This window comes from Schistocerca cancellata, chromosome 10 (assembly GCF_023864275.1).
Source record: "Schistocerca cancellata isolate TAMUIC-IGC-003103 chromosome 10, iqSchCanc2.1, whole genome shotgun sequence".
NCBI classification, from domain to species: Eukaryota; Metazoa; Arthropoda; class Insecta; order Orthoptera; family Acrididae; genus Schistocerca; species Schistocerca cancellata.
Window position 1 is genome coordinate 99,396,695 of NC_064635.1, and position 27,617 is coordinate 99,424,311.

The 27,617-nt window shown below is 45.8% G+C and overlaps 1 protein-coding gene across 1 annotated transcript in view; it reads left to right on the forward strand.

Moving 5' to 3' along the window:
* LOC126106347 (GILT-like protein 1) overlaps positions 1–27,617 on the forward strand; it is a 49,810-nt gene that overhangs the window by 14,062 nt on the left and 8,131 nt on the right. The window contains exons 3-4 of the mRNA XM_049912597.1: positions 13,216–13,386; positions 25,528–25,674. Of these exons, the coding sequence (XP_049768554.1) occupies positions 13,216–13,386; positions 25,528–25,674 (318 nt within the window). The remainder of the gene's footprint in view (positions 1–13,215; positions 13,387–25,527; positions 25,675–27,617) is intronic.

Sequence of the window (27,617 nt, forward strand, 5' to 3'; positions counted from 1 at the left end):
CCATCAACTCTAACTGCTGCCTGACTAGCCGTCTAAAGACCTTTAATTGCTTGCAAATACTCTATTTTTTGAGTTCTAATTTTTTTCCGCCAATGTATCGTCGTGGACAGTGGTAGATAAAACTTCACGATCGGTGGAGGTTTCTTCTGTCTTTAAAGTCAACTTCACCAAAGATATCCGTGAATATTGATATCCGCTCAGACATCAAATCACTTGCTTGTGATCTGGTGTCTGGTGCTAACCAAATGACATATAGGATACACCGGTTCACGTGAGACCACCGAAGTTAAGCGCTGCCGGGCGTACCCAGCACTTGGATGGGTGACCATCCCGGCCGCCATACGCTGTTGCCATTTTTGGGATGCACTCAGCCTCTCGATGCCAATTGAGGCGCTACTCGACCGAATAGTAGCAGCTCCGGTCGGAGAAAACAATCATAACGACCGGGAGAGCAGTGTGCTGAGCACATGCCCCTCCTATCCGCATCCTCAACTGAGGATGACACGGCGGTCAGATGGTCCCGATGGGCCACTTTTTGCCTGAAGATGGAGTGCTATGCTATAACAGTTACGACAGGCGAAAACTGTTTTCCGTGCATAAATTTACCAATTAATCTTATTAACTTTTTAATTAATTAAGCCGTAGGCCTGTAACTACATAACTGAGATCGTGACTATGTATGCAGTAAGAATCCGCGATTGGGAACAAGGTGTTTATTTTCTTAAACTCTCTTTCTTCGTTAAGTGTCCCGAGTGGAGAGAAGCTGAGGCCTTTCCACGCGGTTTATACACCTGAGGTATGTCTGCGTTTCACACGCCGACTTCGTTTACTGCATGTAATTCATTACCACATGAGTGGACAAACGCTCTTCCTCTTTTAAAGACAGGAAAGTGGGAAATCAACTGTCTCAATCCTCATCCCATCTTCCTGCCCAAAATTTTTGACAGATGAATGCATTCTCACTCTTTTAACAAGAACATTGTAAATCATTTAACCCAATCTCTCTTTGTAGTTAAGCGTTCGTACAAAGCATCTCCCTCTAACTGCCACTATCCACATATGTCCCTTTCCCACTGTTTCCTTTACCTCCCATTGATTTACAGTATATCCCACTATCACTCCTATCTCTCTTTCTCTCTCTCCCTCTTACAATGTCTCCTTCTGTCTTTCTTTCCTACTACTATTGTCTCCACCATAAGTTGGTAGCTTAATAATTCTGAGTAGTCCAGCTCCTGCTCACGCATCTTTAAATTTTCGGTCCAAAATGCGTCCTCCCCTATTTTACTCTCCAATTTGCCGGTCTGGGAGTGTCCAGACCCCCAAGACTATGTATGATCTAGACCCATCTGTATTTTTAAGTTCCACTGTCTGTTGTCTCTTTCGGTCCCAGTGCACCTATCTCCATCTATTTCTCGTTCTCTTTCACTGACGTCTTTTTCTCCTCCTTTCCCTTCCTCTCACACTGCCACTGCCTCCTTTCTCTGCCGCCGCCACCGTCTCTTTGCTACTGTGTTCCAGCACAAAAAGTTTTGGGAGGAAGACGGAATGGGTACTGACTTCCCTGTCAGTCTTTCCGAGAGGAACATATCCGCCATATTTGTGCCCTGACAGGAGTGTTTTTCTGCTACTACCCCTCTTTTCCTTGCTATAGTAGTGTGTGCTGCTTATATAAAACGAATTATGTACGTCACCAAAGTTTTGACTGTTTGTTTATGTGCTTGGAAGTACTGTATACTTTGATACATACAAATAACAAATAAGTTCGCATCGTAAGAGATTAAGACAAAATAGTTTGCTTTGTATTTCTTCTGAATACTTTGCTCGCCGATCGCATTTCATCGAAAATTCGCAGTTAATGATTTGTAAAAATGTTATTAGAAATATTTCACTGAATTTTCAGTCATGCCAGTTTTATAAAATCTCTGACATTGATTTTAAGTTCAGTTTGGTATGTTAAGACCTTTTTCAGCACATTTTTTCCAGCACTACGCTCGGCATATTTGTGAAGGCATGAAGTGTCCACCTTAGAGAAAGTAAGTCACAAGGTTTTATTCGTGAGAAGATGCCGACTAAAAACTTAGTTTGGTGACGTCCGAACTATTTCGATGGGCCTGTAGTCCCTGCCATATGTTCACTACGTCAGTTAAAATTACATTTACGCGTAAGACCGAATATCAGGCGCATATTTTATGTGTGTAAGGTCTGTAACATAGACCTCGGTAACGGATAATGATTTCCAAAAAAGTTTCAAGATCCTCAGAAAATTGTCTTAAGGATTTATGGTACAAATTTCGACGATCTGCTATGAATATCAATCATAAAAGTTGCCATTCCCACAATTGGTACTTTTCGTACTCAAAAATCATGGTTTTTTTAGTGGTTTTCTCACGGACCGCTGATGAACAAATAGAGCCTAAGGTCGGTATTAGACCGCTCCTAACACAGAAGAATCAACTGGTCTGCCCAATTTGGCTAGACCGGAGGACGTATGTAATGTTTAAATTTTGACCCTGTAATGCAGGACATCTACAGCATGCCCGTTCTTCCGATATATATACAAACGGTCGTTAGGCAAAGGGTTCTCCAAAACATATGACCGCTTACCTCTGTTATGAATAGGAGCCAAGATATGAGCCCCTGAAAAGTCGCATCTTCCCGCACAGACCGATAAGTACACTAGCGGAAAAAAAATTAGTACACACTTTCAGGGATTTCCAGTTCACTCAAGATTTATTGTTGCAACACTGTATATGGAGTACACGAAACGATTACATTTACACATCAATAGCACAGGCGGTTCTGAGGTGTGAGGTATCGAGCCATGCTGAAACACCCATATTAGTACGTGGTGTAGCGTCCACAGGCGGCAATGCAGGCTCTGAATCTGGCATCCAGTCGATCGTACGAAGGGAAACGTTATGCCACGACTGCTCGGCGTGTTCACGTAGTTCTGTAATAGTTGTTGGTTGATGAGCCGCACCAGTCACTCCTCGTCCCATCGTAGCCCACACGTGCTCGTTTGGAGACAAGTCCGCAGATCGTAGTGGTCAGGGAAGCTGCGGCGCGTCTTGCACAACACGGGCAGCGTGTGGGCGGGCATATCTTGTTGGAGCAATACATTACCTTTCTTTTTCAAAGAAGGCAGAAGAGTGGGTATAACAACATACTGCAAGTACCGAGCGCTGATTAACGTCCCCTCCAAAAACACCACATGTGAGCGACAGTTGTAGCTTAGTGCACGCCACACCATAAGGCCTGGGTTTGGGTCGGTATATCTTGGACGAATGCACTCTAAGAGACAGCACTGACCAGGTCTACGTCGTACGCGCAAGCGACCATCACTTGCGTGCAGGTAGAACCTCTACATCTACGTATATACTCCGCTAGCCACCAAGCGGTGTGTGGCAGAGGGCACAATTCGCGCCAAAGTCATATTCCGCCCCCTCTGTTCCACTCGCGGATCGCGCGAGGGAAAAACAACTGTCTGAACGCCTCAGTACGAGCTTTAGTTTTCCTTATCTTTGAATGGTGATCATTGTGCGATTTGAAAGTTAGTGGCAATAATATATGCTCTACATACTCGGTGAAGATTGGGTTTCGGAATTTAGTGGACAGCCCCTTCCGTTTAGCGCGCCTTCTATCTGCAAGTGTGTCCTACTTCAAACTTTCTATGAGATTTGTAACGTTCTCGTGATGGATAAATGTACCAGTCACGAATCTTGCCGCTCTTCTTTGGACCTTCTCAATCTCTTGAATCAGATCCCACTGGTAAGAGCCCCATACAGACAAATAATACTCTAAGAGTGGACGAACTAACGTATTGTCCTTGTTGAAGGACTTCGTCGCTTCAAGATTTTACCAATACAACGCAATCTAGAGTTCGCCTTACCCGTTACTTGTGTAATCTGATCATTCCATTTGAGATCATTTCGAATAGTCACACCCAGATACTTGACGGATGTTACCGCTTCCAAAGACTGGGCATTTATTTTGTACCCATACATTAATGGGGATTTTCGCCTTGTTATACGCAGTAGGTTACACGTACTAATATTGAGAGATAACTGCCAGTCATTACACCACGCATTTATTTTCTGCAAATCCTCATTGATATGTTCACAACTTTCGTCTGATACTACTTTCCTGTAGACTACAGCATCATCGGCAAACAGTCAATTCCACCAACCAGATCGTTTATGTAAATCGCAAAAAGCAGCGAACCTATTACGCTGACCTGGGGCTCACCTCAAGTTACGCTTGTTTCTATTGAAGTCACCCCATTCAAGACGACATACTGCTCTCTGTCTGTTAGAAAACTTTCTATCCAACCGCATATGTCATCGGATAGACCGTAAGCGCGCACTTTTTGGAGCAAGCGACAGTGCGGAACTGAGTCGAACGCCTTTCGAAAGTCGAGAAATATGGCATCAACCTGGGAGATGGTACCTAGAGCCTGTTGTATATCATGCACAAAGAGATCCAGCTGTGTCTCGCATGACCGTTTTTTCCTAAAACCGTACTGGTTTCTGCAGATCAGCTTCTCAGAGTCTAGAAAGGTAATTATGTCTGAACACAAAACATGTTCCATGATTCTGCCACAGATCGATGTCAGTGAAATGGGCCAGTAATTATGTGCATCCGGTTTTCTACCCTTTCTTATAGATTGCTATGACTGGGCCTTCTTCCAGTACTATGGAACCTTCATTGCTCAAGACCACGGCGCACAATTTCCTCTCCCGAACGATCTTCTAACGACACCACGCGAATCGTGTACCTGTCCCCACTGCTAATAAACAGTTCGCAACAGTTCTTGTTGATACGTCTGGACTCACAAGCTTTCTCATCAGCCACTTGGTAGCTGTACCATTTGCCTCTGCTGCCCTTGCAATACCACGATCCTGGTGGGCGTCTGTACTGCGTCAACGTCCAGAACGTCAACTACGGATGTTTTTTTTATTAAAAAAAAATCTTTATTCAATTCATTACATTATTTATATAACCCACTACCTAACTACATTAGTGGGTCTTAATGCTGATACAGTACAATGCAGCTTTATTATTCTACACTACAGGTAATTCTATTATTATTATCATTATTATTCTAGTCTTACCGCTATTGGGTGCTAAGCTACTTAATCTAAGGAACTACATGCTACCTGCAGCGTTACAAGTGTGCCACTACTACTATAAACCTACTAGGTGTTGGCCCGGCCCACTGAGCTAATCCCAGTGGGCGTGCCCCTGGCACTGGGCTGGCCTTAACTTTGTGTCGCTGCAGTCTATTCTAGGTATTATCCTATCTTCTACATCTAATCTAACTACATATGTCATAGTTGGTGTACGTTCCATTCCGGTGTTTGTGTGCCCCCCTCCCCCTAGTCCAGGGTAAGGCGGATTCCAGCCGTGAGGCGGCTGGCCAAGTCCCTACTCGGCGGTACAGGAAGGGTGCACGAGGTCTAAATCGGTGAAGGTATTTGTCTGTTACCGATGATTGTCCCTTAAAAAGTTCTTGAGTACTTTCTTTGATATTTCATCAGTGAGTGTATTTAGGATATTGAAGGTGTTTTCGTGCCTTAATATGTGGTACGTGTCGTTGTTCGGTAGCTGTTGTCGTAGGTCATGGGCTACATCATCGAAGAGGCGGCACTCATACACCACATGTTCTGGGGTACCTTGCGCAGCACCACAGTCACACGCTGGTGTAGCCTGCTTCCCAAACCGACGTAGATATGTCGGGTATGGTCCATGTCCAGTAAGAAAGTGCAGCATTCCTCTTGTGGGTGTGAAAAATGTGAATTTTAACCTTTCCTCTATATCCGGTAGCAGTTCGTAGGTTCTGCGTCCCGTATCCTCATTGTTCCATTGATCCTGCCAGAGTTCAATCCCTCTCTTTTTAATAGCATACTTGTCCCCAGCGTAAACCCCAAGTATTTCCCTGATTTTGTCCCTGTTTTCCTTCCTCGCCCAGTACCAGGCGGCTTGCTCCCGAATTTTTATGTCCAGTGGACAGATCCCCATTAGCACTAACAGTGCTCCACCAGGTGTTGTCCTGTAGGCCCCCGCTGAACGTAGAAGCATGTTTCGCTGCACTCTTCTTACGGCCATGGCAGGCATGACCCTCGTGAGTCTGTGTGCCCAGACTCCTGATCCGTACCCTACTATGGAGGTCAGAATACTATTGTGGTATAATTTGATTAGGTTGGGTGGAAGGTGAAACCGCTTATGACCAATTCCAATGAGATTATTTAATAAAACTAGTGATTTTTGGGATACAGTATCAATGTGTGATGCAAAGTTCCACTTCTCGTCGATGATTACACCCGGGTATCGGGCCTCACGGCGCCGAAGAACTGGGATGCCGTTGATTCTTACCGTGGGGTTTCTGACCAGTTGGCCTTTAAGGAGTAAGTATGTTGACTTGTTGGGCGCAATCGTCATTTTACTTTTGTGGCACCATGATGTTAGTACGGTTACGGCTCTCTCCGCTTTAGGTTCTAGATCCTCACGGCTTCGGCCGCCGATCAGCAAGAGGAGGTCGTCCGCGTATGCTATGACCTCTAGCACATCGTCACAGTTCTTTAGATCTTCGAGTAGTGGCTCCATATTGATGTCCCAAAAGAGAGGTCCCAGGACAGAGCCCTGAGGACATCCTTTGGTCACAGTCTTCCTGACCATGCCGCTAGGGGCCGATAGCCAGACCTCCCTGTCTGCACAATAGCTCCTCAGACAGCCGTGTAGTAGCCCTGGGCAGTTCTTCTCCCGCAAGCGGGAAAAGAGTGAGGGCCTCCACAGGTTGTCGAAGGCGCCACTGATGTCCACCATGATGCCAACGACATACTTGTGCGGGGCGGAGCCACAGACCTCGGCAGCCAGGGCGATTGCGTCAGACGCAGAACACCCAGACCGAAAACCGAATTGCTTGTCGCTCATCCCACACAGCATTCGGTGTGCTGTCATTCTGTTTGCCAGTAGCCTCTCAAAAAGTTTGCCCAGTACGTCTAGCAAGCAGATGGGTCTATAGGACTTAATTTCTGTAGGATCTTTGTCTGGGCCCTTTTTGATAATGATTACGTTTGCTTTCTTCCAAATTACTGGGAATTTCCCGAGTTTTAGGCACTCGTTGTATAACTTAGTGAGAGGAGCTACGAGCTGGGGGGCAAGGAATTGCACCACTTCCGCAGTAATGCCGTCCGGGCCAGGAGGTTTTCCCTTTTTAAGGGCCTTGATCTGGGCAGCAACTTCCTCCTCAGAGAAGGGGTAAGTTCTGATGTTGTTGTTGTAGTCCCTTTGGTCTTCTCTTCTTATTCTTTTCTGTTCGTCTGTCTCATTTTCCTCCACATCGTCAGGTAACAGGACCCGAAGGAGGGCCTCAGCAGTTTCCTGCCACGTGCCCGTCATCTGGTCCCCGTCCCTGACGGTGGATAGCACCATGGGTGATCTTATTTTTTCTCGTACCAGTTTGTATGGGACTCCCCAAGGGTCAGTAGCCAATTGGCTTTTCACATAGTTTTCCCAGCTTCTAAGTGTGACTGCCCTGAGCTCCTGTTGAAATTGATCCTTACTTTCTCTATAGATCTGTAACTGCTTTTCTCCCCAGACGACACTCCGCTGGTAGTACCTCCTCGCCCTCCTTACAGCCTGGCGCATCTGTCCTAATTCAGCCGACCATGGTGTGGGAGTGGCCGCAACGGCTCTCCTCCTGGTTGGTACAGCGGCTCGCACCGCCCTGGTGATCGCTTGTACCAGTTCTTCGGCGTACTCTTCCACGTTTTCGTCACCCTCCAGCAATGTCGGGATGTTGCACTCTTCCACGAGACGGTCTCAATTGGTCTTGTTGTAATTGAGCTGCAGTTCCCACCCCATGTCTCAGTGGCACTCCCTTTCCCCGATAGTGAATGTAATTAGGTTATGGTCGCTGGTGGTTGCTCTGTCCCACACTTTCCAGTTGTTAATTTTTGTGGTAAGGTTTGGTGTTACTAACGTAACATCTATATTTGTGCCTTCTGCCCCGCCGCCAGTATAGGTGGGGGGGGGGGTTCCCTTGTTGGTTTGCAACCACCAGTTGTAATGCCATTATTGTCTCTTCGGCTTTTAGCCCCCGATCATCGTGAGTGCCACTGAACCATAGGGGGGACTTTGCATTTATATCTGCAGTCACTATCATCCTGCGTCCCCGCAATGCCGTGGCAGCTTGTGTGAGTGTCTCCAAAAACTCGTCTATTTCTCTTCCATATTGGAAATATATGTTGGAGATGTAGATCACTCCCGTAGGTGTTTTCAGTTCCACGACATTGCAGTGTTCACCAGAAAACTGCGCGAGGATCGTAGCCCTAAATGATCTATTGATAATTACTATTGCAGCTTTTGGTTCTGCTCCAGAGTGTATTATTTGCCAATTGGCAGCCATGAATGGGATCCGCCCCGCTTGGGAGTACGGTTCCTGTAGACAGAGTACATCTAGACTCTTCTCTTCCACCACCCTCCGAAGTTCCTGCAAGACTAGTTTACTATTGTGTGTGTTTATCTGGCCTACGTTTAGTTGGTTCACGTGGGAAGTAAGTATGAATATGTGATTCTGGCCAGTTTTTGGACCAGTCGTGTGCTATTCTACCATTAGTTATTACTGATTGATGATATAGTTCCTCTATGTGGAACTTTTCATTTCTTCTTTCGAAGACCTTTTTGACTAGATCTCGCAGGGCTCCGAAGTCGGTGGGGAGATTCATTGTCTTGAGCTGGATTCTATCCACAGCCTCCATTACTGGAAAGGTGACATCTCTGCCATATTCATGGCCGACACGTACCACATGTCTTAATGCCGTGGTGAGGATTGCTGGCTCCTCCAATCTGGAAAGTTGCAGTGCACGCTCCAGGTATATTCGCTGGGGGTCTATTCCTCCCAGAGTTGGTGAGTCAGGGGATGGCTCTGTGCTGCTCACTTCGTTACACTGGACATATTCGGTGATTACAGATTCTTTGTTTTGTGGACGTGAACTCCCAAGTACAGGATGCCTGCGTGGCCGGGAAGGTTCTTGGTTCGACCCAGGTCCCCAGCAGGGAGGAGAGGGAGCATCTTCTCCACATGGATCTGTTTGTATGCATACGTCTTTCATTGTTATAACCATAAATCGTGGTTGCGTAATTTTTTGAATAAATTGTTTGAATTTATTTGCTCTCAGAGCGTCCCTCAACCTCTTGCTTGGGGATTTCCTTTTTGGCTTCCTGAGTTCATGTATGGCCTCAGCCATAGTCGCTTCGAGAAATTAATCTTTGCTCCAGCATCCTATACGTTGGGCAGTTCCTTCCAGTGGTGTTGCAGGGTTTCCTTCCCCTTTTTATGCATGGGATGCAGGTTACATTCTTATTACAATTTTTCCTTGTGTGGTCTTCTGCCCCACACCTGGAGCAGGCCGGCTTCCTTTCGCAGTGTTTGTGGACGTGGTCCAGATCGCCACAGTTGTGGCATCGGGGGACTACTAGGTAGTCTCTGACATTTATTGAATGAAATCCTATATATACTTTCCCCATAGCGGTAAGGTTGCGCCACATCTTGCCGGAGACCTCGGCGACGTGATGGACAACATCTCGCTCCCGAGGTCCCGTTTTAAAACGCAGCTTGAATTCGTTTCTGAACGTTTCCCATTCGTTATCATCAAAATTCTGATTATACAAGGTTTCATATATATCACTCTCGGTCGGGGCCACAGGTACATCGTATAAAATGACCAGAGGATTTCTATTTTTAGTTGGTTCGCATTTAATTGCGTTCTTTAGTTTGGAATTGTTTAATATTTTATCTCTGTCTTCTTCTGTGGCCAGATCTATGACTACTACATTTTTGTGGCTTTTACTTTATTGATTTTAATTTTGTCTCTTGCCAGGTCTATTGTAGTTGTAAAGATCTCCTGCACATTTTTGATGGTCTGACCAGGCAGGAGTCTTAAATAGACTGCCGTATCCGGTTTCTTGGAGACCTTGGCGATCGTTTCTTTGGTTGTTTGAGCCTTCGTGGCGGCTTGCGCCACCACTCCAGCCCATGTCTTAACTGGCTGTTGTCGCAATCTGGCGTTCTCTTTCTCCAGCTCTTCGAGACGCCCTTCGAGCTTCGCATTTGCAATAGCCCAAGCAGCGAGCTCGTTCTTTATTGCCAGGACCGCAGCCTGGCTAATTTTTCCATTTTTGACACTGGAGTCTAAAATTTGACTTATGCGGCAGTGTCTCTCATACACGTTTTCATCATCGTGTCCCACTTCCTCCTGTGAGGTAGGGACAGTGGACATACTCGCCCTCGAAATCGCACTCGAATCACTCGTCTCTTGTTCAGCCATATTGATTGACGTGAGAAAGAAGGTTGGGAGCCCGTCTCTTACCCCGGACCGGCTCCTCTGGCATGGGGGGGGGGGGGGGGGACTGTTGCAGCTCGCCCACCAACCTCGCCCCTAGGTCAAGGGCACTCCAGAGCTGCAGGGTTCAGCGCGCCGTTGCCAGCGCACTGGTCCCCGTCGAAGGCCTCGTCGTCGACGATTTCACACGACGCTCCTCGGCAAGTGCACCCCGCACTCCGGAGAGGCGGATGCACCCCTCGCCCTTCGCCGCCTACTTGCCCGAGCTTCCACCTGAAGGCCAGGGACCCACTCCCACTCAGGTGGTGGGTCGGTCCCCCAGTCGTTCGGCGGTCTGGGCCCATCTAACCTAGCCCAGGCGATGTCACCACCTCCTGGGTTTGGCAGAACACGCCCCGGTTAACCAGGGGCGCGGCGAAGCACCCTTGTCGACTCGCGCCGTGATCCCACGCCGACAAACGAAGTCGCCGGCATGCAGAGCACCTGCTGGTCTGTGCCCTGCGAACAGAAAGGGACTGGTGTTCGGTCCCTTGACACAGCTCCCCCTGTGCCACGCACCCTTCACTTTCGCATCAGGTTGGGTCGCAGCTCTCCCTTTTGTCGCCTAGCTTAACGTCTGGCACCACGGGAAGGCGGAAAGAGCCACTTGGGAAGGAGAGGCTATAAGAGACGCATCACTTCCCCTGTGAGGACTGCCGCGGCACACCCGACTGGAAAGCGATACGCCCCACTGCGAGCTTCCGTGCCTTACGGCGCGCCGGCAACTACGGTTTATGAGAACGTTCACGTGACTGAAACTTCCTGGCAGATTAAAACTGTGTGTCCGACCGAGACTCGAACTCAGGACCTTTGCCTTTCACGGGCAAGTGCTCTACCATCTGAGCTACTGAAGCACGACTCACGCCCGGAGTGAAAATCTCATTCTGTTCACGTGACTGCTGATCTCAGCATCGTTACACAACTGACGCAGCACGTCCAACATGTGTGGCAATTCTCCAAAAGAACCATCCCGCCACAATCTGATCCCTGTCACTCACGCTCATTTGGCTGTAGGTGGCCCGAGTGCCTGTCCGTGGCATGGTTGCCTGCCTGCTTCACACTTTTGCACCATACTGAGCCTTCTGTGTGGGAGCATTCCCGATTAAAGTGTAGACACAGACGGCGCTCTTGTAGCTACGCCACTTGCTGTGGGATGACATTCAGTGTCGGTACACCTACACTCACGCTCATAAATTAAGGATAACTAAAGAATGTGGTGCCACACAACGTGGCACTACGCAAAACTGGCGCTGATAGCATAGGCACATAGGGAATACACACGACACAGATCTGTAAGTCCACGGTATGATGAGAAAACTGTCCAGAAACACATGTGCTACAAAACGCCACTGTTTCCTGCGCATGTACCCCGACATCAATATGGTATATGACCACCATGCACACTACACAGGCCGCACAACGGGTTGGCGTACTCTGGATCGGGTGGTCGAGCAGCTGCTGGGGTGTAGCATCTCATTCTTGCACCAGTGCCTGTCGGAGCTCCGGAAGCGTCGTAGGGGTTTGAAGACGTGCAGCGATACGTCGACCGAGAGCATCCCAGACGTGCTGGATGGGGTTTACGTCTGGAGAATAGGTAGGCCACTTCATTCGCCTGATATCTTCTGTTTCAAGGTAATCCTCCACGATGGCAGCTCGGTGGGGCCGTGCGTATTTTCCATCAGGAGGAAGGTGGGATCCACTGCACCCCTGAAAAGGCGGACATTCTGGTGCAAAATGACGTCCCTATACACCTGACCTGTCACAGCTTCTCTGTCAAAGACATGCAGGGGTGTACGTGCACCGATCATAATCCCACCCCACATCATCAAACCACGACCTCCATAAAGGTCCCTTTCAAGGACATTAAGGGGTTGGTATTTAGTTCCTGGTTCACGCCAGATGAAAAGCCAGCGAGAATCACTGTTCAGACTATACCTGAACTCGTCCGTGAACATAACCTGGGACCACTGTTCCAGTGACCTTTTACTGTGTTCCTGACACCAGGGATCAGTGGAATGCACCTTGTAGGTCTCTGGGCGAATAAATTATGTCTGTTCAGTCTTCTGTAGACTGTGTGTCTGGAGACAACTGTTCCAGTGGCTGCGGTAAGGTCCCGAGCAAGGCTACCTGCAGTTCTCCGTGGCCGTCTGCGTGCACTGATGGTGAGATATTGGTCTTCTTGTACACTGTGGACGTCCCGTACTGCAGCACCTGGACATGTTTCCTGTCTGCTGGAATCGTTGCCATAATGTTGACATCACACTTTGTGGCACACGGACGGCCTGTGCTACGACCTGCTGTGTTTGACCCCTCCTAACGTCATCAATATGTGCTCTTTGAGCCATTTTCAGCACACAGTCACCATTAGCACGTCTGAAAACGTCTGCACACTTATTTGCTGCACCATACTCTGACATGCACCAAGACACCTCTGCGTATGTGGATTTCTGCCAGCGCCATCGTGCGACGACCGCAGGTCAAATGCACCGCATGGTCTTATCCGGAGGTGATTTAAACCCGCAAAGCGCCCACCAGAGCGTTGTTTCATCATGTATCAGCATTATCTTCAATTTATGAGCATGAGTGTATCCCAGGTCTCATATACCGTCATGGATGGAAATCGACGTCGTCTTTCCAGGTGTGTGAATTTTTTTCTTTTTTGTTTTTCTAGCAGTGTACAGAAACTCAGCTATAGATTCGATGACTTGTTACTAATTAATGAAAAGCACCAAGAACTGACGGAAGATTCTCTTAGCTTAGTAATAACTTATGCAGTTTTTACTTGCTTGTGTTTATTACAGAATGTGTGTGTCAATTTCTTTTACTTTCACAGGTTAGTAGCACGGATCCTCTCACTTTCACATGCGAGCACGGTGAAACGGAGTGTGAAGGACTCAAAATCCACTCGTGTGCCGTAGCCCTCGTCCACGACCAGACCTCGCTGCTAAAGCTGGCGGAGTGCACGATCCGCAACCAGACAGACCCAGAAGCAAGACTGACTGAGGTAAGCCAGCCGTGAATTCTGACTGAGGTAAGCCAGTCGTGAATTCTGACTGAGGTACCCCAGCCGTGAATTCGCATCGATTATCGTTCAGTCGACTCAGATTAGCTGAGCTGGGGCGGTGAGAACGACTTAACCAAGCGCTCCCCGCCTTTGTAGCCTTGCAGATATTGCTTCTTATTTTTATAGTTTTTTATTTTCTTATTTACCAGCTGCGGGCACGTAATAAATTCAGATACTCTCCTTTCCTTGCATTCTGTTATTGCAGTACTCCTTCACCTTCTCCTTATGTTGCCTTCTCCTTTCTTCTTTCCATGTTGTTCCGAATTTCGTATTTTGTCTCCACTGAAAGCCTTCTGAATGTAGTATTTTATTGTTAAAAAGATTTCGTTTTGCTATTTCCGATTTTTTATTCTAATTTTTTTCTACTCCTTTCCTTGTTTCTATAATTCATGCTGTTATTATTTCTTCTTCCAGAAATACAGAAACATTTATTTCTCGATCCTGTTCTCATTTATTCGGTAGAGGTGTCCAAAAAAGGTTAATCTTCTTGTAACCATTGCTTCTGATATTTCCTTTGTATTTTTGTCGATCTCCTCACTATTTATCATTTTCCAGATATCTATAGTTCGTATTGCGTCCATCATTTTTTTCAACAATGCGTCTTCCAGGGACCTCTATCCTATCCAGCTTATAGTTCATTGTTAGGCATTCAGATCCATATAATATTCTGGTAGTATTATTGTGGTAATGTGTTTTAGTTTTGTTTTCCTAGATATGTATTTCTTGTTGTAAGTATTCTTTGTCAGATCATATGCTCCCTCCTAATCGTTACCTCTTACATCTGTTTCAAAATATTCTAGTCCCTTCTGTTGTATAGCTTCTCCAAGATATTTAAATTTACTTACTCGCTCTATTTTACCTACCTGTTTTTCTATGAATTTTGGTGCATTTTTTTATATTTGTAATGAATTTGCTTTTTTTCAGCTAAAATTTTGAGACCAGATTTTCACTATTTCTTCCAGAAGATTTATTTGAATAACTGCGTCTCTTGTGTTCCAAAATCGGCTCCAAAAGCCAGGCAGTTTACCTTAATTCCATTTGTCTTCCTTCACGGAATTATTGATTCAATTTTGTGATCTTTGTAGCTCCAAATTCCAGATCCTTACTACACTACTGGCCATTAAAATGGCTACACCAAGAAGAAATACAGATGATAAACGGGTATTCGTTGGACAAATATGTTATACTAGAACTGACATGTGATTAATTTTCACGCAATTTGGGTTCATAGATCCTGAGAAATAAGTACCCAGAACAACCACCTCTGGCCGTAATAACGGCCTTGATACGCCTGGGCATTGAGTCAAACAGAGCATGGACGGTGTGTACAGGTACAGCTGTCCATGCAGCTTCAACACGATACCACAGTTCATCAAGAGTAGTGACTGGCGTATTGTGACGAGCCAGTTGCTCGGCCACCATTGACCGGACGTTTTCAATTGAGAGATCTGGAGAATGTGCTGGCTAGGCAGCAGTCGAACATTTTCTGTATCCAGAAAGGCCCATACAGGACCTGCAACATGCGGTCGTGCATTATCCTGCTGAAATGTAGGGTTTCGCAGGGATCGAATGAAGGGTAGAGTCACGGGTCGTAACACATGTGAAATCTAACTTCCACTGTTCAAAGTGCCGTCAATGCGAACAAGAGGTGACCGAGACGAGTAACCAATGGCACCCCATACCATCACGCCGGCTGATACGCCAGTATGGCGATGACGAATACGCGCTTCCAATGTGCGTTCACCGCGATGTCGCCAAACGCGAATACGACCATCATGATACTGTAAACAGAACCTAGATTCATCCGAAAAAATGACGTTTTGCCATTCGTGCACCCAGGTTCGTCGTTGAGTACACCATCGCAGGCGCTCCTGCCTGTGATGCAGCGTCAAGGGTAACCGCAGCCATGGTCTCCGAGGTAATGGTCCACGCTGCTACAAACGTCGTCGAACTGTTCGTGCAGATGGTTGTTGTCGTACAAAAGTCCCCATCTGTTGACTCAGGGATCGAGACGTGGCTGCACGATCCGTTACAGCCATGCAGATAAGATGCCTGTCATCTCGACTGCTAGTGATACGAGGCCGTTGGGATCCAGCACGGCGTTCCGAATTTCTCTCCTGATTCCACCGATTCCATATTCTGCTAACAGTTATTTGATCTCGACCAACGCGAGCAGCAATATCGCGATACGATAAACCGCAATCGCGATAGGCTACAATCCGACCTTTAACAAAGTTGGAAACGTGATGGTACACGTTCCTCCTCCTCACACGAGGGATCACGACAACGTTTCACCAGGCAACGCTGGTCAATTGCTGTTCATGTATGAGAAATCGGTTGGACACTTTCCTCATGTCAGCACGATGTAGGTGTCGCCACCGGCGCTAACCTTGTGTGAATGCTCTGAAAAGCCAATCATTTGCAAATCACAGCGTCTCCTTCCTGTCGGTTAAATTTCGCGTCTGTAGCACGTCATCTTAATGGTGTAGCAATATTAATCGCCAGTAGTGTATTTTTCCTAGAACGCAGTGAAACAGTAAACGGGACGAACCGTCCCCTTGTCTAATAGCAACTTTTATTTCAAATGGCCGAGGTAGTGCTCCTAGAAATTTATCTTTAGATATCGTCAGTGTTAGTGTATCAAGAATTGTGTTTGCTGATTTTGCCTTATAGTTTGTTCACTTAATTTTTTGAAAACTCAATTTCTTGATTAATGTAATCATTTGAAGAATGGTTTGATAGTGAAAAGTTTGTATCAACAGTTGTATAACATCGTAGTTCATTGTATTTTAGTGCAATAAAGGAATCGGGGAAAAAATAACTCGCTAACGCACCCCAGTTGGGCGGCACTCCGCTCGGAAGTAAGCCGATTCAAATCCTAGAGGTGGATGAAATTTTAATTGCCAGTATCCGGTGGGCAGTAAACGGGAGGAGAGGTCGTCGCGTAAATTTCCTGATCATCAGAGTTTGCGCCAATACCCGATATTAAATTCCAAAACCGTGTGTAGTGTCTTATCAAGTGAGGGCATGTCACACTGTTGATGGTCCAAAGACTTCTTTTCGTTGTGTAAACACAACTGCATATGCCCATTTTCTCAAAATGGAGTAAAATCGCAACAGTTGGTGAACCAGCAATATTTCGTTGTTTATTGCGAACAATAAAATAATACTGGGTTAGATAGAGCAGCAATCAGTCGTAGAATTAAGTTGCTTTAATATGACATTTATAGTCACAACGCAGATCAGATTTCGACCTGTGTCAGGTCATTATCAATGCTAAAAACAAATACAAGAGTATATATTACAATGTGATTTACAAAAGTTACAAGTCCATCACATGGTTGTCTTTTAATGTTCACGTTATATACCAGTGCGGAATTGTAGCAGTTGTTCGAGCTCAAGTGAATGCTTACACAGTTCAACCATTACTGTTGTAAAATTATATGTCGGTTTCACAGTACAGATCGGTTTTGCGTATGGCGCCCTCTATGAGCTGCGCCTGAAGTTTACAGTTTTGACGACGTTTTTTGTAATATTTATATTGTACACTAATTAAGTAGTAACATGAAATTATTATGAGTAAAACTATGTAAAATTACAATTCTTACTTTTTCACATGTCTGTAATGTGCTAGATGTTTAAAATTACTACAGCACGTAGAAGCGCTTGTAAGCATTATTTCAATATGTCGCACTTAGTGGCCGAGAAATAAAAACAATATGATAAAGCGTGATCTTTTGAACACTTATTTTGAAAAGTGACAGTTTTACGTATTAATTGTTGCTAATAGTTACCCTCATGAGTTTGTGTTTTATTTCTCGGCCACTAAGTGCGACGTATTGAAATGATGCTTACAAGCGCTGCTAGCGCCAACAAAGTGCATTTTATAAATAAGTTCACGTTATATCTTTTGTTAAGTAACACCTAATTAAGTTAAGACAGGTCCCAACACGACAAAATATGCAATACTTCCTGTAACGTACTTTACTTAGCCATAGCAGTTTCATAATTAATTTTAGCCCATGAGGCGTAAAATGTCACTGTTACGTGCTATAGTAATTTTAAACATTTAGCACATTACAGACATGAGAAAAAGTAAGAATTGTAATTTTACATAGTTTTACTCATAATAATTTCATTTTACCACTTAGTTATTATACAACATAAATATTACAAAAAATGTCGTCAAAACTGTAAACTTCAGGCGCAGCTCATAGAGGGCGCCATACGCAAAACCGATGTGTTCTGTGAAACCAACATATAATTTTACGACAGTAATGGTTGAACTGCGTAAGCATTCACTTGAGCACGAACAACTGCTACAATTCCGCACTGGTATGTAATGTTAACATTAAAAGACAACGATGTGATGGACTTATAGCTTTTGTAAATCACATTGTAATATATACTCTTGTATTTGTTTTTAGCATCGATAATGACCTGACATAGGTCGAAATCTGATCTGCGTTGTGACTACAAATGTCGTATTAAAGCGACTTAATTCTACAACTGATTGCTGCTCTATCTAACCCAATATAACCACAGTCGTTGCGTGCACCCACCCCATGGAGGGCAACCTGATGAAAATAATACTGGTTTAACAACTGGTATGGTTTTCGCTGTTGAATGGGATCCGCCCCTGAGATAACGACGTCAACACTTCTGCTACCGGGATTATTTTACACCATAGGGATACCAAGGGGGTAATACACTAAAGTGACAAAAGTCACACTATACCTCCTAATATTGTGTCGGACCTCTTTTGCCCGGCGTATTACAGCAACTCGATGTGGTATGTACTAAACAAGTCGTTGGAAGACACCTGCAGAAACAATGAGCAATGCTGCGTCTGTAGCAGTCCGCACTTCCTAGAGTGTTGCCGGGGCAGGCTACTGTGCACCAACTGACGTCTCGACTGTGCCCCATAAATGTGCGATGGGATTCACGTTGGGAGATCTGGGCGGCCAAACCGTTCGCTCGAATTTTCCAGAATTTCCTCCACACCAATTGCTAACAACTGTGGCCCAGTGACAGGGCGCATTATCACGGAAACATGAAGTCCGTGTATGGCTACAAAGGGTTTCCAGGTAGCCGAGCATGCCATTTACACTCAACAATTGGTTCAGTTGGACCGGAGGACCCAGTTCATTCTATGTAAATACAGTGCAAGACATTGTGGAGCCAACACCAGCTTGCACAGTGCCCTTCTTTGTCTAACAAAACAAGGCCCATGGCTTTGTGGGGTCTGCGCTACACTCGAGCCCTGTCATCAGCTCTCAGAAACTGAAATCGGAACTTACCAGACAGCGCCACGGTTTCCTAGTCGTCTAGGATCCAACTGATATTCACAAGGCCAGGAGAGGCACTGTAGGCGATGTCGTGCTGTTAGCAAAGGCACTCGCGCGCGCGCGCGTGTGTGTGTGTGTGTGTGTGTGTGTGTGTGTGTGTGTGCGTGTGTGTGGTTTGAGGTTTTCGGGCGCTAAACAGCATGGTCATCAGCGCCTAAACGCATAGAAACAGGAACACATGCGGGGAAGGGACGAAGACGGACATCGGACAAGGACAATGGCTAAAAGACACAGACCTGACGCAGTTCCACATCCTCACATACAGGGGCAAAACAAGAGGAGAAGAAACGCACTAAGAAAGTAGAGGAAACACAAGGAAAAGAGAACAGAAATCGAAGTGAAACAAGGAGGTAATCGTGACTGGCGGACCTCTTACCTAAAACCTGGGTGAGCCAGTAACCCAGCAGCACATTAAAATCCTCTCCCTAAAATCCGAGGCAACAAATTGGACAGGACACAAAACCGTAAGACCTTAACCACAGTCGTTGCGTCGTCTTGCATAATAGAGGGCAAATCAGGTGGCAAGGAAACCACCACCCTCTGGTCAGAGAATAAAGGACAGTCAAGTAAAATGAGGCGGACAGTAATCTGAACGCCACAGGCACTGCAGATTGGGGGGTCCTCCCGCCGGAGTAAAAAACCATGCGTTAAGGGACTGTGCCCGATGCAGAGGCGAGTGAGGAGAACCTCATCCCGCAAGCATGACTGGCAGGACGTACGCCATGGCCGCGTGGTAGCCTTGACCAGACGCAGCTTATTTTCACCGACTGTCAGCCACTTCTCTTCCCATTGATGCATAACATGACAACGCAGGAGGGAGGTAACAGCATGGAGGGGGACGGCACATTCAACAACGTGAGGGAGGGAACATGCATCTTTGGCAGCCACATCCGCCAGTTCTTTTCCCCTAATACCCACGTGCCCCGGCACCCAGCAGAAGGAAACCTCCTTCCTCTGCCGTTGCAGGTGGAGTAGGGCATCATGGATGTTCTGGACGACCGTATCCGCTGGGTACAAGTGTTGCACGGTCTGAAGGGCACTCAGGGAGTCAGAAGAGATGACAAACTTAAGACTGGGAACACATCTCATCTGCTCCAATGCCCGCAAGATCGCAAATAATTTGGCATCAAAGATGGTAAACGCCGCAGGAAGCCGTAACTTGACGATCAGGGAAAACAACAGCACAACCAACAGAGTCCCCCTGTTTAGAGCCATCCGTAAATACTGGTACATGGTCGGGATGCTGGTGTAAAATATCGTAAAATAAGGAGGTAAAAACAAACGCAGGAGTGCAGCTCCTCCGGTACTCTGACAAGTCTAAACGGACGCTGGGCCTCTGGAGCAACCAGGGAGGCAGGCGGGTAAAACCCTGGAGTTGGGGTGCCACACGCTCCACAACAAGGGAGTCAAGCAAATGTTTGGCACGAATCCCAAATGGTCTCGTTGCCCTGGGGCGACTGGAAAAGAGACGTTCCATAGGCGGTCGGGCAATGGTAGGGTACGCAGGGGAGGTAGAACAGGCAAGGAATTGGCACACCTGTCGCACCATGAGGAGGCTTACTCAGGCAAGGCACTCACGTTCGTCGTCTGCTGCCATAGCCCATTAACGCCAAATTTCACTAGAGACGGGATTCGCGACTCCCTGTCCGACAAGAATGATGATGGCGTAGTGGCCTGCCTAGTGAGCAGCAGACCTGGATTCGAATCCAAGTCTTGGTATAAAATTTTCATTCGTCGCTTCAGTCTGCATATCTGAGATGGATATCAAGAAGGGACCCCTTATCGGAGAAGCAAAATTCTCGGCGAGAGCGAAAACGTTCTACATTGTCTAAAAAATCCGCTTCTGTAGTTTTGTGTTTTACAGTAATTCACTTCATTCTGTACATGCTCGTGTCGACTTGAATGTTGTTCGTATCCGACAGGAGTGAACAACAGCATTGAATGCAATAGATATGAATCTTCAGAAAACAGATCTTCCGTCGTTATGTGGAAATAACACTGACCGGAAAAAGACACTTTTTTTTAAAAAAATCTCGTAGCTGGGTATGTAATGCCTCACAAAGTTCCATATCCGAAATTTCAAAGGCATTTTTGGGAACTCAGAGTAGCTTTGTATAAAAAAGAACATTTTGCGATTACACTGGCGCCAAAGAAGACAAATAGTTCCTTGTTATATGAGAGTTATCAATGCCTACAGATGTTGCCAGTTTATAGTTGGTCATAACACAGAATAATAACATGAAAATTTTGTAAAAAAAGGCAGCACAGCATTGACTAATTTCACGCAATCTGGAACCAGTTTACTTGGTTTTAAATTTATGTATAGTGTTATTTGCTATAGGTCTGAAGGGCTGACCACATAATGTGTAACGTTATCTTAAAAACTCCTTACCATTTGCCAAAGGACGTTTTAAGGGTAATATATGTGTAGAAGTTGTCAAACAATGGTAATAAAGTGATACTTTAAAACTCGTTATCTCAAAACGCCTATTACCGCAACAAACATCCAACCTGTCACAACTCACTCCATATTTCTTACAAACCGTTCAGAATTTGATTAACTTCTCATGGTTGGGATTCACAGTCATATAATATTTCTTAAAAGACAACATAGTCGCCGTTGACTGTATAAAATATTTATTGTTACTATTGCAATTTCGGCCTTATGGCCATTTTCAAGTAACACTGCAAAGTCACCTAAACTAAAAAATACAAAAGTGAAGCACAGAGTGTAAATACATAATTAAGAAAACATTTCATTAATAAAGTAGCTCAATTACAAAAATTGGAGAGAGATATACATTACTTACATTCTGTCAGAATGTCGTCGTTTTTTTCCCTTCTTTATCGTGATTTCATTCCCCTGCCCCATATGGGCAGGGGAGGGCTGTCAGCGGCACAATCTGCCGCTCTTCAGCTGAGTAACATGACAACTTAAAATAAGAATAAAATGTTATACACATAAGGCGATAAAGGGCAACTTAGAATAATGGGAGAAAATGGAGGTAAAAAGAGACTAACACGGAGACGTTCATGGAGGACAGTTAAAAAAAAAGGTCACCAGAAAGTTAAACAACACAGTTGGCGATTCTTCAAAACTAAGAGAAGACACTGAATGGACATGCACACGTTAAAAGTTGGCCACAGTAGTAAAAACACTCCGGAATAACACACTTAAAACCCATTTGGAGCACACACGATGAAGAATAAAACTGCCAGGCTGGACCTGCCGAGGGAAAGGGCAGAGAGGATGGAAAAGGAGGGGAGAGCAAGGGGCAGCAGGGGAAGCTGCGGGATGAAGAGAGGAGGGGCATCAGTGGGTACACGAAGAAGCAGGAGACACGTGGGGCAGGAGATGAAGAGGGAAGACAGGGCAGGAGAGAGTGCAGAGACACTGAAAGGAGGCAGAGGAGATGGAGGAGAAGTAGGAGGGGCAAGCCGCTCAGGAGGAGGGAGGGGGAGGAGTGGGAGCCCTGAGGAGGAGGCAGGAAGATGGGGTTAGTTGGTAGGAAGGGTAGATGTCAGGGCGAAGCTTATCATCCGGGAGGGGTAGATGGTGGAAATTGTGTTGGGAAAGGAGATGAAGGGTGTGGAGGTGGAGAGAGGGTGGGACACAATGGGAAAGGTGTGGCAACTGGATGAGGGTGGAGAGGAAGGGAGACACCAGGGGGTGAGGGGGATCAAGGCGGTGGACAATATATAGTGTGCGGATGTGTTCAAGGAAAAGGATGTAAGGGGATGATGTAGTAGAGGATGCGCGTGGGGGACGGAAGGCGGATGCAGAAGGCGAGGTGGAGCACATGGCATTCGAGGATTTGGAGGGCTTTATAGAACCGGGGAGGGGCAGAAATCCAAGCTACGCTGGCATAACAGAGGATGGGGCGGATCAAGGATTTGTAGGTGTGAAGGATGGTGGAAGGATGCAGACCCCACATCCGGCTGGACAGGAGTTTCAGGAGGTGGAGGCGGTTGTCAGCTTTGTTTTGGATGGTAAGGAGATGGGGAGTCCAGGTGAGGTGGCGGTCGAGTGTGAGGCCAAGGTATTTGAGGGCAGGAGTGAGGTGGATAGGACGGCCATAAATGGTGAGGTAGAAATCACGGAGGCGGAAGGAGCGGGTGGTGCGACCTATGATGATGGCCTGGGTCTTGGAGGGATTAACATGGAGGAACCACTGGTTGCACCAAGCGGTGAATTGGTCAAGGTGGGTTTGGAGGGTACGTTGGGACAGTTGAAGGGTACGATAAAGGGCTAGGAAGGCGGTGTCATCAGCGAACTGGAGAAGATGAACAGGAGGGGGAGGTTTGGGCATATCAGCAGTGGACAGGAGATTGAGGAGAGGGGAAAGGACAGAACCTTGGGGCACGCCGGCGGAGGGAAAGAAAGTACGGGAGTTGGAATTGTGGATAGTCACATAGGAGGGACGATGGGAGAGGAAGGAAGCAACGAGACGGACGAAGTTGATGGGGAAAGCATAGGTCTGGAGTTTGAAGAGAAGCCCGGGATGCCAGACACGGTCATAGGAGTTCTGGAGATCAAGGGAAACAAAGACAGCAGAGCGACGGAATTGGAGGGAAAGACATGTCGTCAAAATGCAGCCTTTTGATTGAGAGTCCCACAAGCTCCGATGAGTACGACACTTATTACATCGTAATATGTTGTTAAATATATACTGAACTGTCGATGTTACCATCGTTCTAATAATCTATCACACATACAAGTTCAGGTGCACTGACAACATGTGGAGCTAAGTCAGTTGGCGCGAAAATACATTTACTAAAGATACTGCCTGTGCACGTAGCAAAGATAGTGCACACCAAGGATACAACTTATAAGCTTTATATCGTAAAGTCTTTTCATCTGTCGACATCATACAGCTTCCTAAATAGTGCTATGATTGTAATGGGCAGTAGGATAGGATGGGAATATTTATTTATAACATAATAGAGGATAATACATGTGTTATCTGTTAATACGCTCTCACATTGACTTAAGTGCCCATAAATGAGATGAAGACAAAGCTCTGATATACAGGGTGTTACAAAAAGGTACGGCCAAACTTTCAGGAAACAATCCTCACACACAAAGAAAGAAAAGATGTTATGTGGACAAGTGTCCGGAAACGCTTAATTTCCATGTTAGAGCTCATTTTAGTTTCGACAGTATGTACTGTACTTCCTCGATTTACCACCAGTTGGCCCAATTGAAGGAAGGTAATGTTCACTTCGGTGCTTGTGTTGACATGCGACTCATTGCTCTAAAGTACTAGCATCAAGCACATCAGTACGTAGCATCAACAGGTTAGTGTTCATCACGAACGTGGTTTTGCAGTCAGTGCAATGTTTACAAATGCGGAGTTGGCAGATGCGCGTTTGATGTATGGATTAGCACGGGGCAATAGCGTGGTGCGGTACGTTTAAATCGAGCAGATTTCCAGAACGAAGGTATCCCGACAGGAAGACGTTCGAAGCAATTGATCGGCGTTTTAGGGAGCACGGAACATTCCAGCTTATGACTCGCGAATGGGGAAGACCTAGAACGACGAGGACACCTGCAATGGACGAGGCAATTCTTCGCACAGTTGACGATAACCCTAATGTCAGCGTCAGAGAAGTTGTTGCTGTACAAGGTAGCGTTGACCACGTCACTGTATGGCGAGTGCTACGGGAGAACCAGTTGTTTCCGTACCATGTACAGCGTGTGCAGGCACTATCAGCAGCTGATTGGCCTCCACGGGCACACTTCTGCGAATGGTTCAGCCAACAACGTGTCAATCCTCATTTCAGTGCAAATGTTTTCTTTACGGATGACGCTTCATTCCAACGTGATCAAATTGTAAATTTTCACAATCAACATGTGTGGGCTGACGAGAATCCGCACGCAATTGTGCAATCACGTCATCAACACAGATTTTCTGTGAACGTTTGGGCAGGTAATGTTGGTGATGTCTTGATTGGGCCCCATGTTCTTCCATCTACGCTGAATGGAGCACGTTATCATGATTTCATACGGGATACTCTACCTGTGCTGCTAGAACATGTGCTTTTACAAATACGACACAACATGTGGTTCATACACGATGGAGCTCCTGCACATTTCAGTCGAAGTGTTCGTACGCTTCTCAACAACAGATTCGGTGACCGATGGATTGGTAGAGGCGGACCAATTCCATGGCCTCCACGCTCTCCTGAACTCAACCCTCTTGACTTTCATTTATGGGGGCATTTGAAAGCTCTTGTCTACGCAACCCTGGTACCACATGTAGAGACTCTTCGTGCTCGTATTGTGGACGGCTGTGATACGATACCCCATTCTCCAGGGCTGCATCAGCGCATCAGGGATTCCATGCGACGGAGGGAGGATGCATGTATTCTCGCTAACGGAGGACATTTTGAACATTTCCTGTAACAAAGTGTTTGAAGTCACGCTGGTACGTTCTGTTGCTGTGTATTTCCTTTCCATGATTAATGTGATTTGAAGAGAAGTAATAAAATGAGCTCTAACATGGAAAGTAAGCGTTTCCGGACACATGTCCACATAACATATTTTCTTTCTTTGTGTGTGAGGAATGTTTCCTGAAAGTTTGGCCGTGCCTTTTTGTAACACCCTGTATAATACTTTGTATGCGTATAAATTCAGCACGAGTTATACTTTGTAAATCCATGTGGATTTGTACATAAACGCTTTTATCCCTCAAGAAAATTTATTGTTGTTTATTGTTGGGTTTGTTTTCAGTGTGCCACGGAGCAGGGGATCGAATGGAGGCCGATAGCGGACTGCGCCAAGACGACTACTGGCAGCGAACTGCTGAAAGTCAACGGAGACAAAACTAACGAGCTGAATCCGACACTTACGAACGTACCCACCATCACGTTGAACGGGGTGAGTGGGTGACCGACCACGACGGAAATTATTCTTTTTATTCGCCTGTTTGAACGAGGTTTTATTTTCGGTGAAATTGCTTGGTTACGATGATTACAACGATTATGTGTTCTGCTAATTAGGCAGGTCTATCACCGCACAACACAGCATTCTTTCAGGTTGAAACACCTGTTTGTGGAGATAATGCTGCGGAAAGAGACTACCGCCAGGAATGGGGCTCTTGTCCCATAAGCGGCTTTTCGCAGATGGCAGGTTATTTTCAGGATCTTCAGTCCCAAGAATGATTTGATGCAGCTCTCCAAGCTTCTCCATCCTATGCAAGCATCTTCATTTCCAAATAACTGCTGCAACCTACATCCATCAGAATCTGCTTACTGTATTCACCTTTTGTCTCCCTCTACGATATTTACGCCCCCTCCCCAATCCCCCCAACACACACACAAACACACTCCCCTCCAGTACAAATTCGTAATCGATTAATGTCTCACAATGTTTCCTATCAATTCATCCCTTCTTCCAGTCAAGCTGTGCCAAAAATTTCTTGTCTCCCCAATTCTATTCAATACCTCCACATCAGTTACATGGTGTCCGCCCCGCTAGCTGATTGGTCAGCGTGACGGATTGCCGTCCTATGGACCAGGGCTCGATTCCCCGTTGGGTAGGAGATTTTCTCCGCTCAGGGACTGGGTGTTCTGTTGTCTCATCATCATTTCATCCCCACGTGAACATGTTTACTGATTCTGCTGTAACACCAAATTCGATTGTGATTTTATCTGTTGTTTCTCTATATTTGAAATGAAATGCTTTCTAGAAGTTATTTATTATAAAGTCATTTCTCATGCAGTGGCCTAGCCAATTTCTTTTGGTCCTCTAAACTGTTTCCAGTATTTGTCTTTTCTCGTTCAGCTTTTGTAACACAATAACACTCTTTGCTACATCTGCCCATTCCACACCGCCCATTCATCTCCACTTCTACATTTCAAAAGCTTCTACGTATTTCTACTCTCTTCACCGTATTGTTCATTTTTCGTCACAATAGACGATAGCACTCCATCTAAACCACATATCTTTTCTTTAACTGTTTATTTAAAGGACCATGGAAAATACACCTCCTTGTGTAAGACACAATTCTGCAATAGCAATCCTTAATTTTATTTCTTGATTAAACATCATGTTTCTAGCAATTTTGCAACCTATGTACCGAAGTTATCAACTTGTTCCACTACCTCATCACTAATTTTGACTTTTAATTTTCGTTGATTGCCTTGTAAAAGTCATTGCCTTAGTCTTCTTCACATTAATCTTCATCCATTTTCCACACAGCTGGTGCCTAGCCTTTTTACTGCTCCAGAGCTGGCGCTGACTGTTGTGGACACCCTGCACATTAAAAACCGGTCATATTACTGATTTTCATAACTTTCTTAAACTCCTGTTATCTTTCTATCCACCAGCTGTGTAAATAATTAAAGTGGAATGCATTAAATTTCATATATCATCCAGTGGAGCGGTGCCTTCATTGGAAATACGGAAGCGTCCGATCCCGCCCGTCTGCTTTGACCCATGACGTCACAAATATGGCGGAAACGACCATAAACCATGAGTCCAATATGGCGCATATAAAGTTAACACATTATGAGGACGAAAATACATCGAAAAACAAACACACACATGTTCCACAAAACGCCTAATGACACTAACGGTACAAGCGCGGGAAATAGGGGGTTTTAGGGTGGGGGCATACTAAATATAAACAAATTTAGACACCCACCCCCACGCAAAACGACGAAAAAAACCGACATCACAAAACTCCCCAAATACCACTAAACACATCATCATCTGGAATCGGACACTTTCCTTGATCTATATAGATCAACAGCAGCTCCCGATCCCATAAATTAGGACCTAACACATCTCTTGACCTATATAGCTCAAAAACATCTCCC